The following is a 16,322-nucleotide window of genomic DNA, read 5'->3' as shown; positions in this document are numbered from 1 at the left end:
CCATTTTACAAATGAGGCAACTGAGAGATTGCCCATGGTCGCTTCAAGCAGAACTGGGACTATAAATCAGGTCTCTAATACGACAGAGCAAACTCTCTTACACTGTCTTTCAGAATGAATATGCCAAATCTGTATATTTGGCCATGTGGTCTGTAACCATTGTTCTAATCACTAGACAACACTCCTCTTGAACCAGGAAGAGAAGGATCATGATATCCAGGATCATGATAACCAACATTCCTCTGTTGTCTCACATAGTTGTGTCGCTCTGTGTGTCATAACCTCTCTCCAGGACTTACTCCACGTAAAGGAGAACAGCCTGTTTTTACTACCAGTTACTACTTTAGTTCAAGTGGAAGGGGTTAGTGCTGTGAATCTCTAGATCCTGAGCTCAAACCCCATTGTTGATCCATGTGGAAAAAAAGATAAACCATTAAAGATGGTATCATAATGTATAATTCTAAAAAGATGCTTTGAAATTTAAATTATGAATAGTGGTGGATGCTCTACTTATCCAGAATAGAACAAAGCTTTTGAATTTTGTCTGGATCAGCACAAAGTGTGTTTGGTATACTGTAGAGCCATAGCGATCTGCTTCTCATTTTCCAAATGGCTTTGATATTTGAAAAGGCAACCAGTTGCCCAGAGCACTGTCCTTCTTGTAAAAGGAATTTTTATTTTTATTTGTAGCTTACCCACCTCTCCAAAATATGTCATGTTCAGGGCTTGCTTTTCTCTCTCTCTTTTCATTTCTTGTGTTTGATATAGTTTTGTATTCAGTGCAATTATTTTGCCCCTTAATGTTAATCGTATGATAAGCTTCTCCTGTTTCTTTTCTTATCAAACTTGAGGCTAATACATCCAATTGAATTTTTGCAAAGCCATATATTGTAGTGTTTACACATGGAGGGTTGTCTTAATTGGTAAAAGCACAATAATAGTTTTCATTAAACTTCAGTGCCTCTTCACCATTAATTGATTAAACCGTCTATGGTCAGTGATTTTACTGGTGTTTAAAATTAATATTCCATACGTTGATATTTGAACTAGTTATTCCTTGTACCTAGTATCATTTCAGAATACTGGGTATTTTTTAGGATTTTTTTTGGAACTTGTGAGAAGTGTTACCATTTTGATAAAAAGTTGTCTCTGATGCTTTAAAGAAAAGAGGGTAGCTCTTTTTAATGCTAACAAGAGTGAGAGGAAAGAACATTGCTCACTGTTTATCAATTTCCAGACAACATATTCTGTTTCCGAGCATAATTTAGTTTAATCTATAAAAACTCTTTAAATGGGAAAGGAAAATTTTAAATCCAGATGTTATAAAACCGATTAGCAGATGTTTTCTTTATTTGTAAGAGAGTGCAGTTTTAACCTTATTGTCATTTTAATTCTAAGGACAGAATTTCAGGATAGCACTATGCTACTTCCTCATTATCACTGAAAGATTAGTTTCTCTTACTCTTTACAGAAAGAGCTATTGCAAGACATGAAGTGCGAGAAATAGAGCAACGTCATACAATGGATGGATCTCGACAAGATGCAACTCTGGATGAAGATGATGATGTGGTGATCATTTACAACAGAGTACCTAAAACTGCAAGCACGTCCTTCACAAATATTGCCTACGACCTTTGTGCAAAGAACAAATATCATGTTCTGCATATCAATACAACCAAAAATAATCCTGTTATGTCACTGCAAGATCAGGTAAGATACATTTGTGAAGATGATGGTATGGGTTTTTAGCCACCTCAGCAGTTTTAATATATTAGATATTTTATTGTGTTTTCAGCACTATTCAGGAGAAAGCATTTTGAGCGTGCACACGCTCCCACAAAGAATAGGGTGGTGCTATTGTAAATATAACCGGAGGAACTGATGGAATTGCATGTTTATAATTAGAATGACATTTTCTCTATAGTTGGAGAAAGGTAATATTGTTTCATTATGTAACAGGATTAATTTACCACACTAATTGATATGAAAGGAAGTCTCTGCTTAAAGGTCAAAGCCTAGAATGAAAATACAGTGAATCAGTGTATACAGTGGGTCAGAATTGACCATCATTGGTGTAGCGATGTGTGAATGCTTGTCCAGTATGTCTTCTATCCACCCATGTTATGCTTGGCTCTACATAGTACTTCCAGTTCCCCATTTTCATATAAACCAAAGTTAGCTCTCCAAGAATATAAGTTAAATCAGAAGACTTAGAAAGCTCATTCAGTTAGATGTAGTATAAAATAGTAGAGAGGAAATAACATAATACAATGAACATCCCATGGACAATTGTATTGGGAAATGTTTGGTGTTATACAATGTTCAGCAAGTTTTCAGTCCACTTGTGCATCCCTGGACATTTCTAAGTTCTTTTTAAAACCCTGCTCTTTAAAAATCAAACAGTACGTAATGTTGCTCTGCTTGCAGTATTTATCTTAACAGAAAAGGATTACTTGCAAAATTAGTTGTGTATCTAATTTGCCAATGCAGTTACTGTGAGTAAATTCACAAATGAGGTAATTGCATATGCAAGTGACCAGTTAGATGCATAATGTCCTGTTAAAGTATACAGTTGTTCAGTTTACATGTGAAATTATGTATCTGAATTAGTCTCACAAATGCAGATTCCTGATTTTGAAAATCACACCCCAGATCTCTGGTACTCCATTTTCTTCTGTAATATAAGTGAACATGGATTAGCTAAATATAGTATTACTGGTAATGCCATAACTACTTGTGGCATACTGTCAAGTCAGAATTAAGATTCTGGGTTGGTGTTTTTTTACCTCAGTAGCCTTTAATTGTGGATAAAATAAAGTAAGAACAATCATTGGCAGCAGATTGCTGAAGTGGTGGGATCCCATACTAACGCCCATGGACACAAAGTGCCTTGTGCTTCTAAATAAAGTATCCTTTTAATTTAGTCATATATCTTAGAAATATTCATAGTGATAGATTTTTATCATAATGCATAGTTTGGTTTTACATATTGAATGTAACATATTATTTTTAGCTAAGCATCAGCCATTTCAACCAGTATTGGAATATTGACTGTTTTCTTCTTTTGCAGGTGCGATTTGTGAAGAATGTAACTTCCTGGAAGGAAATGAAACCAGGATTTTATCATGGACACATATCTTACTTGGATTTTGCAAAGTAAGTTACCCAATGATTTGCCTCATCTACAATGGTTGATACTATTCTTAAAAGTACAAAGTAGATAAAATATTTCCTTCCGAAACGTTATACCAATTTTGTAGTCGAATAGTTCAAGTAAATTATTTTGATCTATCTTAAATATTACTGCCCTCTAGTGATCAGAATCTGACAACTGTTTTTTTTTTTTTTAATTTCAAACATTGAATGTCCTTCAGACAAACAATATTCCCTTCTGATTTTTAATACAAGTTTGACCTGTTGATTACATGATAACGAAGAGTTAACTCATCATTTTAGGACTTGACTTTGCAAGTTAGCAATATTATTCCTTGTTGAGTAACAGGCGTGCTTTTGCCTGAGAATTTTAGCTCTTTCTTCTGAATACTGAGCATGTCATCGTAGTGATATGCTTCAGTGGCTGAGAAGTTTAGAAGCAATCTGTTCCCAAACACACATTATCAAATAAGTAATACCACATAACTGGTGGTCAGCTAAATTACTTTGAAATATTGTGACTCTTCACCTTTATACCCTTTTAAACTTTCTTCAATTTAGTTTTTATCATGCTACAGTTAATAACGTACTATAGGTTAAATATGCTATACACTAATACTGTTTTTAAAATATACACAGAATAATGTTCCTCTTTGTAGGACTTAATCCTGCTCCTACTGAAAACAACAGTAAAACTCCCATTGATTTCAGTGGTGCAAGATCATGCCCCCATCAAGTGTTTGTCCTCCTTTCTGCTCAGTTAACTGAGACCTCAGGATAAAAAAATCCTCTGGTATAGCCTTTAAATCCCTCTCTAGAAATAATTTTTAATTATAACTTTTTATTTTAAAAAAATTTAAAATTAAATGGGGAGCATCATAAACTCCCAGTTTAGCTTATCTCTAATAAAAAGTCCTAAAATTCGTTATAGCAGCTGGAAATTACCAGTGAGCAGGAGTTGAAATGTCAAGATTGCAAAAAGAAACAGGAGATAAACCTTTAAAAAACAACCCTGTGCTTAAAGTTGCATCAACCTCTACTCTCACCTTTTTTAAAGTTAAAATGCTATATTAATAGATCTCTTGATTTGAACTCCCTAATGAAGTAACAGTTTTGTGAACAGCTAGGTATGATTATTGTTCTTTACATTATTCATGCCATAAAGCTGAAAACATCTTGTAGATATTGGAATTTATCAGATTAAAATAATTATTTTACCTGTAGAAAGGTATCTAAGCAATTTTCACAAATGTCATTCATGTGCACGTTTCCTTCTGGGGCTGTGTTATTCTTGTGTTAGCTGTTTGTTGTCCTTTTACCCAAATGACTAATTTTTCCCCACAACAGTTTCCTTTCTCTTATTTGTGGTTTTCATTATTAAAATAATATATTGAGTGCTGTGGTTGCTCTTGGAAGAAGTCCTACACTTTAAAAAAAAACTGACTGTGTTCTGCATTCTTGTGACTGAACAGTATAAACTATTTCATTAAATATTAAAACTGCTTATTAAACACTGAATGCAACTTTGATGCATTTCAGAAATATTTCAGAAACATCTGTTACATTATGCTGAAACCAAAAAATCCTCCAGTTTGCACCATGCTAAATCAAAATTTCCTTAGGTAGCACAGTGGCCTTAAAACCTCTTGAAAAGTCACTGACTGTAGTAGAAAATGAAGTGATGGTTTCTGCTAGAATCAAAGACACCCACATTTTATAATCATAGACGTATGGAATCAACCCAGGTGACTGGCCCTGAGCACCTCCTCCTTCCTTGAGGTCTGCGTCTCTATCCTTAGGGTCATGCCAGGAATACCGCTTACTTCATTGCATAGCACAGTTAGAAAGGCAGCAACAGCAGGAAGCAGGAAAGGAAGACCAAACTTCCCTGTGTTGTAAATATTTGGTTGCTAGACTGAGGGAAGGCATTTCTAAAGTCAGGTTACTTGTATAAACACTTTCTGCACTTGATATGGAGGCAGGTGGAATGTAATTATGGACATTTCAATATATTTTTAGCTCAAAGACCAGGGTTGGTTTATATTAAAATACAAAAACCAACGAACAAAAAACATACAAACACACAGAATTGACTTACCTGGTGAGTGGCTTGGTTTTTTGAGTTTGGTTTGTTTCTGTAATAAAGCATCCATAGTATTAACATCCCTGGAACCCTTCCATAGCAAGATAGAGAGTATCTCTGTTTTCAATAATTTTCTCATCTGTAGTTTTTCAGACAGTACGCTTTTGTTCTTTCAAACAATAATATAAAGCCCTCGTGGAATATTGACTTTCTGGCACTAAAGATCCAAATTTCCTGTCTCTGATATGTATACATTTTCACTTTTACCTAGTGTCAGTAAATACATTTTTGAGAGGAAATATGGAGGAAGAACATTGGTGTGACGTTTTTATTTATTTTTTTCTATTTCAGATTTGGTGTTAAAAAGAAACCAATTTACATTAACGTCATAAGAGATCCTATAGAACGACTAGTTTCTTACTATTACTTTTTGCGTTTTGGAGATGATTACAGACCAGGGCTACGAAGGCGGAAACAGGGGGATAAAAAGGTAACCTAAGCTTTAGTTTCTGTTTTCATATCTTATTCATGCTAAAGTTAATCTGAAATCAGCTTTAAAATATGGTTTGGCAAAAGCCACATTGCCTTTTTTTTTTTTTTTTTTTAAAAAGACGTTTTCCAAAATATTAGTGGATTTCTGGTTGAAATTACACCATTGAAACTGTGAAGTTTGAAAATCAGAGTTGTTCCTGCATCCACTCCATTCTCCACTCAGGCACCACTGTGTCATACTGAAACAAAGTGTAAAACTCCACATGCTGTTAGACCTTTGAAGAAGTGTAAATCCAAGATTCTGATCTCTTGTCAACAACTGTTAATTTTAATGACTAATTCTAAAAACTTTTTTTTAAAAACCTGAAAGAATTTTCTTGAAATTTAGCAAACAGATTAACTTAGGGCTAAGTCTGAAAAATCTCAGCCCCAACAGTCATTGTTTTAAAGATCCAAGACTAAGCATCAACTGAAAAGACTATTCTATGTGAAGCATCCAGAAATCCATTCCTATAAGAAGCTGAACTGAATATAACCTGTACCCTAAACCTAGCATGCTAAAAGAACATTTGCTTTGTCTTTCAGTAGCAGTTCTAGCTGTTGTTTTTGAACACTTATATGCAAGGTTCACTCTCTGAAAATTGTGGTGTTCAAGACACACATGTGCTGCACTTTCCCACTTTTCTTTGGAGCTGACCAAGACTGACACAGCTTAGCATATTCAAACAGCAAAACCTCACTTGCTCAAGCATTGTTACTGCTTCCTGTTATTTATCCCAGGATGCATTTATATTTCTACTATAATATATACACTGTTGGAATACCTCACTGTGGATTGTACTTGCATAAGTAAGCAAAGCAATGCATTATATTTGCTGAATGCACAGTTTTAAAAGAGGTTGAATTTGACTCAAAATGTTAAGTTTTGTAAAAATAAGCTTTTTGCAGAACTTAAGAACTGAAATTTATCTTTTTTTTTTTTTTTTTTTAATTTAAATGGAAACATAGGATTTTTAAATAAACAAAAAAAGTTTGTCTGCAATGTTTGCAACCTGAATAGCGCATTATTTTCAAATACCTTGGGAAACTGAAAGTGAAAACCGACTAAACAAAAGTCAAACCAAATAGTCTATTTTCATTATACACGCTGAGTCAAATGCAAAGAAATATATATAAGACATAATAAGTAAGTTTTATTTTTACAAGACCACTAATCTGGAAGAGGCTGCTCTTCCTTGCTTCCTTAGTTAGAAGTAGCTCTGCCTCTGTTACTAAGGTTTTGGCTCCATCTGCTGCCCCTGCATCCTTCCACTCACCAGACTCTACCATTTGGGTAGAAAGAGGGTTCTGCAAGTAAGGACATTTGTTTTTGTGTGCGGTTTTTACCTGTAACCTTTGAAACATGAAGGTAATTTGAACTTGAAATAAAATTCTTAAATGTTGCAAAGCCTTGTTCATAACAGCATATCTGCTAAGTTTGAAGATACACAAGCCATCTTCAAGTTATCTGAGCCCAAGAAACTGTACAGATGCTTTAATTGTTGAAAAACATTTTTAACATTTAACCAACTCAGAATAAGCCTAATGAATTTCCTGTAAGCTTTCCTTTGAGAAAATCTTTTGTAGGTTAAAAAGTAAGCATGAAAATTTCAAGCAGAACAGTAACTGAAAATAAGGATTTAAAATGTGTCCTCTATAGAGTTGCTATAGTGATGCTATGACATATGGTATCAGATGTTTTTAAAAAAAGGGGGGAGTATAGATCTTGACTTTATAACCTACTCTCTTTGTGTATAGCTGCCTTACTCCACTGATGGCTAAAAATACTAAATCACCTTATACAGATTGTAGGCACTAATTCCATCTCTTTGTATTTTCTGCTATGATCTGTCATGAAGGAAGACATTAGATCCAGAGTTTTCTTTATTTTCAACCCTAAACAATGATTGGCAATGGTTTGAAAAAAGTCAGTTGGCAAATTAGTTTTTGAAGTACTCTTATTTCACTGGACATGTATCTGACAGAATTAAAACTAGCATTGTATAATAAAACTGTGCCACTTACAGTATGTTTTTTTATCTTCTATCAGACCCTGGATATGAAAAGAATATTTTGTTTTCTTAAAGTTACTTTAAAAAAATCAAGTCAGCTAAGGCATTAAATCTGCTTAAGTTTAGAGTCAAGAAATTGATATTGACTGGATAATTTATCTGATTACCAGAAGCTCCTGATCGTGCCAGAACCTGGGAGTGGCTGGGATGGATCACTCAGTGATTGCTTGTTCTGTTCATTCCCTCTGAAGGAGGGCATTGGCCACTATCGGAAGAAAGGGTATTGGGCTAGGTGGGCCTTCGGTTTGACTATGGCTGTTCTATGTAACAACCATGAAGACTTCAAGAACACCTAGAAAATGTCCATTTTATAAAGCTTCTCATGTTTGGCTTTTCTTTTGGATGGCTGATTTAGCTTTTCTTTTGGATGGCTGATTCAATCAAACTCAGTCTAAACAAAGAGTAGGCATATATTAGTCTAGCATACGATAGGTGGGCATGGAAAATAAAGTTCTAAGATAGGCTTTGAGATAACCATTAATAAAGTTCAGCTGCTTATTTGATACGATTTTCCTTGATACAGTCCAAAAACAAAAACTTAATTTAGAAAACTAATTAAGTTTGCTGAGATGTAGGTTTTTCTCTTATCAATCACGTCACTTAAAAATTCTTAAGTAAAGAAGCAGCTAGTTAAGGATATCATAATTTTACCCAGCCTAAATCTGTATAATAAAATTCCAGGATTGTCATTCTGAAACCTAGAATGTCTGTTGAGTCAAAAGCCATGGAAATATTCACAAGCATGGGTTCCAAAATAGAAATGCATTTTGCATGGCAGTTCCTCCTATTGATATCCATCATGGTTTAAGGGAATTATAATAGAGGTTCAGCTAGTATAGAGGACTTTCAATGTTCTTTTGAGTGACATTCCTATTTTGCCATATGGACAGGAAAGAACTATTATCTTTCCATTGAACCTCCCAGCTCAATGGATACCTTGGCTACAAGAACAGAATCTCTAAGTGCAAAAGTTTCTATATTAGAATTTCTGTTGATATAGCTGTTAAGATGTGTGGGGAGGAGAGAAAGGAAGGGGGGTGTCTTCATTTTGTTTTATTTAGGATATTATTTGGCTGTCGTTAGCTTTAACTACAAGTGGATCTGTACTGCAGGAGAAATCTTACCGGTTGATAAATTCCAACTCATATTTGATGTATGTCTACACAGGTCAGGAAGCATGCCCAGGACAAGTCAGTGCTTATGTATGTTGATTGGTGCCGTATAAATACTTAGAGTGGATAGATAGCAATTATGAAAAGGGGGTTGGGGGGGACTTAAGATTTTTCCTGTTATTTCAACCAAGCCTAAATCCTCTCTATGACAACTTTTAAGATACTGAGCTGAGCTGGACAGATTCTTTAGTTGTTTGTTGTTTAGTTGTGACTCGGGTTAAACATGTTTATCTTTCAGAAAACCATCATTTCAGTGAGATGCTACATTATTACCAGTGCTGAATTTTGAACAATTTAAAATTCTGCAGTAGTGAAAACGTTCAAATATATTTTAATGAAGTATGGGGAAAGCTTTATTTGGAAACGCACGATTTTCCCAAACTGCAGCAATTTCAAGCAATCTGCTTGTAAGTGTCTGCATCTTGGTTTGTATTCCTGACAAGAATGGTAGAGTCTTAAATCTTATTGTGACTATAGTCAGTTAAAATTAAACAAATGCAAGTCTAATATTTTTTTAAAATCTTTCCCCCAATTTATTTTCACTTTATAGGTTTGATTAACTTATCAAAACAGTAATGTTTTTTAATTGCACAAAACACAAGAAATAGTGTAAAAAGCTGCCTTCATAAGAATTGTATTACACTTCCACAGGATAAAAACAGTACTGTACTCTAGACATTTATCGTATACCTGGCTTGAAGAAATCATAAATACTTGAGTTTCGGACGACTGTATGGATAGCATGTTTTTAATATTAATTTCCCTCCAATGTTAATAGAATTTTTATTGTAACTGACAATATAAGCTTGAAACACAATGCTTCACTGCAGGTATCCATGTGTGTAGAATGATATCATATGTAAAGTTCTTTTCCCCCAAAGTGAAGTTGGATGCAAGTCAGGGTAGACATGAAAGTCTATCCTGATTTGGAGCCATAGTATTTTAAGTTACAGACTCAGATTTGAAGAGAGATGCCAGTAATTTGTTGGCACAGTGAAATAGTGATGAAGTATTGATCCCACCCTTTAAAAATAAAAAAAGCACTGTGCTCTGCAGTTATGAGCCAAACCCACTCCATTTTACAGTAATGTTATTGCAGCATTTAGGACCATTGTTATGATTTTTTAAAAGGGAAAACTAATATTAACAAAATGTAGTCTTGCTGGTTTTGACACAATCCACTTTTCTGCGGAGGGTACAAGCAGGACTTAAATTAGTTAATTTCAATCACAAAATGTTAAAACTAATAGATTCTCTTGATATAAGGTATTTTGAAAACAAAGCTTGAAAAAAAAATTCCTCTTTCCCCCGATATCTTGTATTCCTCTATCCCCAGCACATTTAACCACTGACCATGTTGAGATGTTTGATATGTACGGCTGGGATTTATAACTCACTGGGCAACTTTGTCTTTGTTCCAGACTTTTGATGAATGCGTAGCAGCTGGAGGCTCAGACTGTGCTCCAGAGAAACTTTGGCTTCAAATTCCATTCTTCTGTGGCCACAGCTCAGAATGCTGGTAGGGAGATAAAATTGGTTTAAAATGCTAATCAAGTATATTATCACTATAATCTATATTTAACAAGAAAATGTGTGGTGGAGGGTAAGATGTTGAGAAAGAATGAGGGCATCCAGAGCATACCAGCATATAATTCACTGATGTGTACTTTTTAAGTTTACCTTTCAAAGGCATTTGACTTTAAAACATTTGTGCAACTATTTTCCAAGCAGTATCTTTAAAAAGACATTTGTTTTGTAAGAGACATTATAGAAGTGTGTAAACATTCTAATAACTAAAGAACAGCATTTCCATTATAGACCCCAGTATTATGGATTTGGTATCGACAATTTCTTGTTGAATCAGACTCATGCTTAGTGTATATGTTTGCCTGAACTAAGTGTTCTCCTGTTCAAGCTATTTGAGATTTTTTGGAGGGAAAATGATAGTCGGCTTCATTAGAGGTACTGTTTTGTTAAACTTTATGCAAAACTCTCAATAATAAATGCAGCTTAGTTGTCAGAAGGTGAAATGAAATTTGATAAGGATTAACTGTACATGTGGTTCAAGCATTTTTGTTATAAAAGGGCCATGTACTTTAAGGAAGTCTCGGGAGTATTTAAGTTTGAAAATGACTTATTTGTGTACAACAGTTCCATTCAAATCCTTTTTAACACTGTGTGATAGAGAACTTGCTTACTGCTATCAGTAGAAACAAATATACTGAAAGGTTCTGAGTGAAGATATAGGGCATTATTACTAAGTCTGTTATCCTAGATTTGCTGGACTTAATCACAAGCAAAGCAGGTGGCGACTTGGGGACTTGTACTCCAGTGCAAACTCTGTATAATGTGGGCAAGCCCCATGTACCCCAGACTGGCAGTAGGACCACAGAGGAAGGAAAAACCTTGAGCCCTCCCAGTCCCTCTTTCATCTCTGGCAGTGAAACCATAAGAGGGAGAGAGATGACTGCTCAGTTCTTTCTCCTTTGTAAGGCAACTTTGTTTTTATGTGGGTATTTAACTGTGGTAATAAATATGACTTGCTAAATCAGAGGAATTTGTGCTAATTTTTTGTATCAGACAAAAAATGGTAGTTCTGATTTTTTGAGATTCAGAAAAAGTAAAATTTTAGATATTGAATTAGTTATGCCAATAACCATATAATTGCTAAACTCTAGTGGGTAAGGTACTGGTATTAGCAGGAGACTATTGCCTTGTAAAGTCATAATCCATGATACCTGGTTTGGTGTTGACATAGCCACAGGTGAGAGAAATTGGGGCGGGGGGGGGAGAAGTTAGGTAAAGGAAATTAGAGATGGGTGTGACTTAAAATGAGTCTCTCTTGCCTGTGCAAAGATAATAATGTGAAGAAAACTACATCTAGGAATCAAGAATTTTTGCAGACTTCAGAACCTTGCTGTAATTACTTTTTATCATTTTAGGAATGTGGGGAGCAGATGGGCTTTGGAACAAGCCAAGTACAACCTGATTAATGAATACTTCTTAGTTGGAGTAACTGAAGAGCTTGAAGACTTTATTATGTTGTTGGAGGCAGCTTTGCCCCGGTTCTTTAAAGGTGCAACAGAACTGTACCGGTCAGGTATTTGAATAGCTGTTTTCATATCACCTTATCCTTTTCTCATTTATGCTTTCATGTGACCTCTTCAGACCTGGATGAGCAGTCTTCAATTTCTGCCAGAGTTGCTTCTCAGTTGACCGATGTTACTGTGCAAGAGGCAGAATCATTCCAAAAGAGTGCTACTATCAGTTTTACCACGCAGGCCAAGAATCTTTAGCCCTTATGTGCACTGGACACAACCAGGCTGGGGCATTTGGTCTGTGCAGCAGTTTTGCAGTAATACGACTAACTTACTATTATTTATGCATGCAGGTAAAACATGGTAGGCTTTTATAAGAACATATGGAAGAGGGCCCAGCCCCAAAGAGGAACTGACAGGCTAGGGCTCTGGCCCTGCAAACTGCTCTGTACTGGGAGATTTCTGCATCCATGTGGAGCCCCAGTAAAGTCACTGGGATTCTTCACAGGTAGACCCTTTCATCTGTGTAAAACACTTTTGTCAGTGGGAATCTGTGCAGACATGGAGGTTTCTCTGTGTAAATCAGTCTGCAAAACTGAGGCCTAAAGCAACAGAAAAATTGGGGGTGGTGGAAGGAAGAGAGCAAGCCATAAATAAGAAGGGAAGTTTGCTGCCCCCCCCCCCCCCCCCCCCCCCCCCCCATTGCTTCCTTGAGGCTACACTTTTGTTTTTTAAGTGATTTTAAAAAAAACAACCCAAAAAAACTTTGGCATATTTAAAGCCAGAAGTATCATTTTGACTTTAGACAAAAAATATTAAAAAGTATTTCTGGACATTTCTAGAAGTGTTGTCCCAGAAAAGCAAATTATTATTTGAGGAATGTCACCACAGAACAAGCAAATTGGCCCTTCCTTTGCCACCATGTAATTTTCAGAAATATAGTCTTCTAGAAGTGGTTATTTGAATGATTTGGTGTGTTTATATATGTATTATATGTACAACTAATATTGATACACAAACATACAATTATTTATTACTTCAACTGTGGTAGCACCCAAGGAGCTAGCACTTTCCAAACAAAGATGAAGAAGCATTTACTGCTCCAAAGAGCATGATGTTTGATTGGACTAAATCTAAATCCCGTTCTTGGAGGCATAGAGAATGCCCAGTTTACCTGTGTCTGAAGGTACCTGCACGTTTGGAGGCCCATAAAGTTACGATGGGTATGTCTACACTGTGTTTTAGAACCCGCGGCAGCGAGTCAGTGAGTCCAAGGCTACAGATTTGGACTTCCAGGGCTTGCGCTTTGGTGCTAAAGTCAGCTATGTTGGGCTTGGGCTGGAGCTCAGGCTTTGAAGCTCACCTTCTTCCCCAGGCTTCAGACCCTGAGCTCCATTCTGAGCCCAGATGTCTACACAGCTGCTCTTAGCACCATAGTACAAGCCTGAGTCTGTAGACCTGGGATCTGAGACTTGCTGCTATAGATTGTAAAGTGCAGTGTAGTCATACCCCCATGAGACTTACAGTCTCCCAAAGTCTAGTTCACGTTGGTACATCTGGCTGCTGGGTTTGGTTTTGGTTTTTAGCATGCTCCTACCTATTTGCCCTAATGTCATACCTTTACAAGGGCTTTTTGTCCACATCCTGCATCAGATTATTTGGGCCATGGAGATCCAGGTGCATGTTTCTCCTCTCCCTTGGTTATTGTAGGACTGCTGCCATTAGAAATAGCTGAACCCACTCTAGGTAGCTGCTGATACCTCAATTGGCCCTTCTGCATGTGATGATGTAGGAGTCTGTCTGGGCAAGACCTCTTCCTGTGAACAGGAAGAGAGACAAGATTATTGTTCAAGCCCCCTAAAGATGCAAAATGAACATTTTATATGCATAGTTTTCTAAATCGTTCAGCTGTCAGTCTTATGAACAGTGATGGTCAGTGGGAAAATGAGTAAAGCTGTACCTTAAACAAAGCGTGTTTTCTGAAGCAGTTTTCCTGGCTTTAAATTTTCATAATTTCTTAGAATTTAGTATCCGTAGTAATTTCCAACTAGATATTAATCAAGTTTGAAATAAACATCTTCCATGTCCATTATGTGGAGTAACACAATTCACTAAGTGATCATTTCCTGTTTGGGCCTTTAATAATTTAGTCTTTTGCACAGAGAGGCGCGTGTTCTCTCAGAGAAAACTAATGCAAAACGCATTAATGCTTAGTGGCAGAGGCTGCAATTTACCAGTCCCACATGGTTATATTAATAAAGTTGGGATTAAATTCGATCACCTTTGGTAATATTTATCAACATGCTGACTGAAGGAAATTGTGCAAATAAAACAACTGCAGTCTGTGCGATACACTTCTGGAATTATTTAAACTCGTAAGTGGAAGTGGAGTTATAACTGCTTTCATTTTCCATTTAGGAAAAAAGTCTCATCTTAGGAAAACAACAGAGAAAAAGCTCCCAACAAAAGAAACCATTGCCAAGCTGCAGCAGTCGGAAATTTGGAAAATGGAGAATGAGTTCTATGAATTTGCACTGGAGCAATTTCAGTTTGTCAGAGCACATGCAGTTCGGGAAAAAGATGGAGAATTGTATATTCTGGTGCAGAACTTTTTCTATGAAAAGATTTACCCTAAATCGAACTAGGAATGAAGTATACTGTTAGATTGATGAACTAAACCTTTGGTCATCTTAGTTCTCCGCCCTGGAAGCTAGATTGCTGGTAGACCTCCGAGGCATTTCTCTCTAGAGCTGAGAAAAGTGGGCTGTGGATCAGACCAAGGATGTTGGATACTTGACTTAAGCTTCAGTTCTTTTATCTAGCTAATAGCTTCAGTGGGAGGTACTACCCTTTACCCGAAGAAACCTACACTTTCCTTTGCAGAAATTAACCGCACAGCATTCTGGTTGAAAATATAAACAAAAAACGCTTCTATTTATGCTGTTGTTGATTCTCAGAGCAATTTATTTTCATTTAAACTTCTGTGAAGAAGAAATCCTTTGTTTTCCCAGCTTCTACATGGAGATTTTGGTTGCATACAATTATGAATAGTGTTAATAACTGGTTGACATCTGTGCTTTGTTTTTGTGAGTCATGTCACATGATATTCATTGGAATGGTTAATCATGTTCTGCTAAGAAATGCTGCTGCTGGATTTGCCCATATTTATATATGTGATTTTATTAAAAAGAAAAGTTATAACTAATAGTGTTTTTAAAAAATAATTTCCATCTTAATATTGTAAAAAGAGAATCAAGGCAGTATTTCCTTTTCTTCCCTCTCCACAACTGCCAACTGAAGTTGGGAAAACTCTGCAAGGAAAGTTGGCATTGCCTGCAGTTCTAGTTAATGCTTACACATCAGTAGAAAAAAATCTAATAAATTCAGTATGAACTTGCTCCATGGATTCTTTGTAATGACTGTAAACTGAAATATTGGTGAATCCATATTATGACTCCACCAGTGAGCTGTGATATGGTTTGGGTTTTCCTACTTCTCCTATACTTTTACCTGTAGAATATTTTTACTAAGGTGCTTTATAATGTGTTTTAAAGCATTGCATTTACAAAATGAGTAAAATGCTGTAAATACTGCATATTTTATGTATTTGGACCAAAAGATTACAAGTAAATAGCTGAAAGTGTTTTTTGCACCAGTTTTGTTACATGTGAAGTAAAAATCATCTCATCTGCTGTTCTGCTTCCTATTTGAGTTAACTGTTGGACATCACTGAAATGCACTTCAATGACCTCTACAACTTCACTACACAGCACGTTATCCAGAAGTTCTCTTCACGTAAAATTCGTCTTTATCTTTTTATGACATTTGAAGGAGGAAAAAGAAAATCAAATGTGTGGTTGAGAGAGAGTCATTGAACTTGCCAGATGTGTTTATGTAATTGCCTTACATCACTATTGTTAACTGGCATGATTTGCCATTATTAGCAGTGTGAAACACGTGGTAGATAAAGTATAGTTGAGATAAGTGAACAGATGTTTGGGTACTGGGGACACTGTAATTTAATAAACTGCAGTGACTACCTACAGAGAACTTTCCTATTGAGCATATAACTTTTTTTTAAATCACAGTAATTGTACCTTTTTTCACTTGCAGTATTTTAAAATGAGTTTCATTGGGTTTAATTTTTTGGGTGGGTGAGGGGAGAAGATAAAGTGAAGATCACTGACGTGGATCTGAATTCCTAAGGATGGTGCTTAAAGCAATAGTATAAAGTTATTAAGATGGAATTTCTTTAATGAGTGTGTTTTTTATA

At 35.9% G+C, this 16,322-nt stretch overlaps 1 protein-coding gene across 1 annotated transcript in view; it reads left to right on the top strand.

Moving 5' to 3' along the window:
• HS2ST1 (heparan sulfate 2-O-sulfotransferase 1) overlaps positions 1-15,741 on the top strand; it is a 125,930-nt gene extending 110,189 nt beyond the window's left edge. The window contains exons 2-7 of the mRNA XM_067538524.1: positions 1,472-1,710; positions 3,071-3,156; positions 5,588-5,726; positions 10,433-10,530; positions 11,954-12,111; positions 14,468-15,741. Of these exons, the coding sequence (XP_067394625.1) occupies positions 1,472-1,710; positions 3,071-3,156; positions 5,588-5,726; positions 10,433-10,530; positions 11,954-12,111; positions 14,468-14,694 (947 nt within the window). The 3' untranslated portion in view covers positions 14,695-15,741. The remainder of the gene's footprint in view (positions 1-1,471; positions 1,711-3,070; positions 3,157-5,587; positions 5,727-10,432; positions 10,531-11,953; positions 12,112-14,467) is intronic.
• The last annotated feature ends 581 nt before the right edge of the window (positions 15,742-16,322 follow it).

Source organism: Emydura macquarii, unplaced genomic scaffold (genome assembly GCF_026122565.2).
Source record: "Emydura macquarii macquarii isolate MOO-44397 ecotype Brisbane River unplaced genomic scaffold, CSIRO-AGI_Emac_v2 contig_480, whole genome shotgun sequence".
Lineage (NCBI taxonomy): Eukaryota > Metazoa > Chordata > Testudines > Chelidae > Emydura > Emydura macquarii.
Note: the sequence above shows the minus strand (reverse complement) of the source record. Positions and strands in the feature narration are given on the sequence as shown.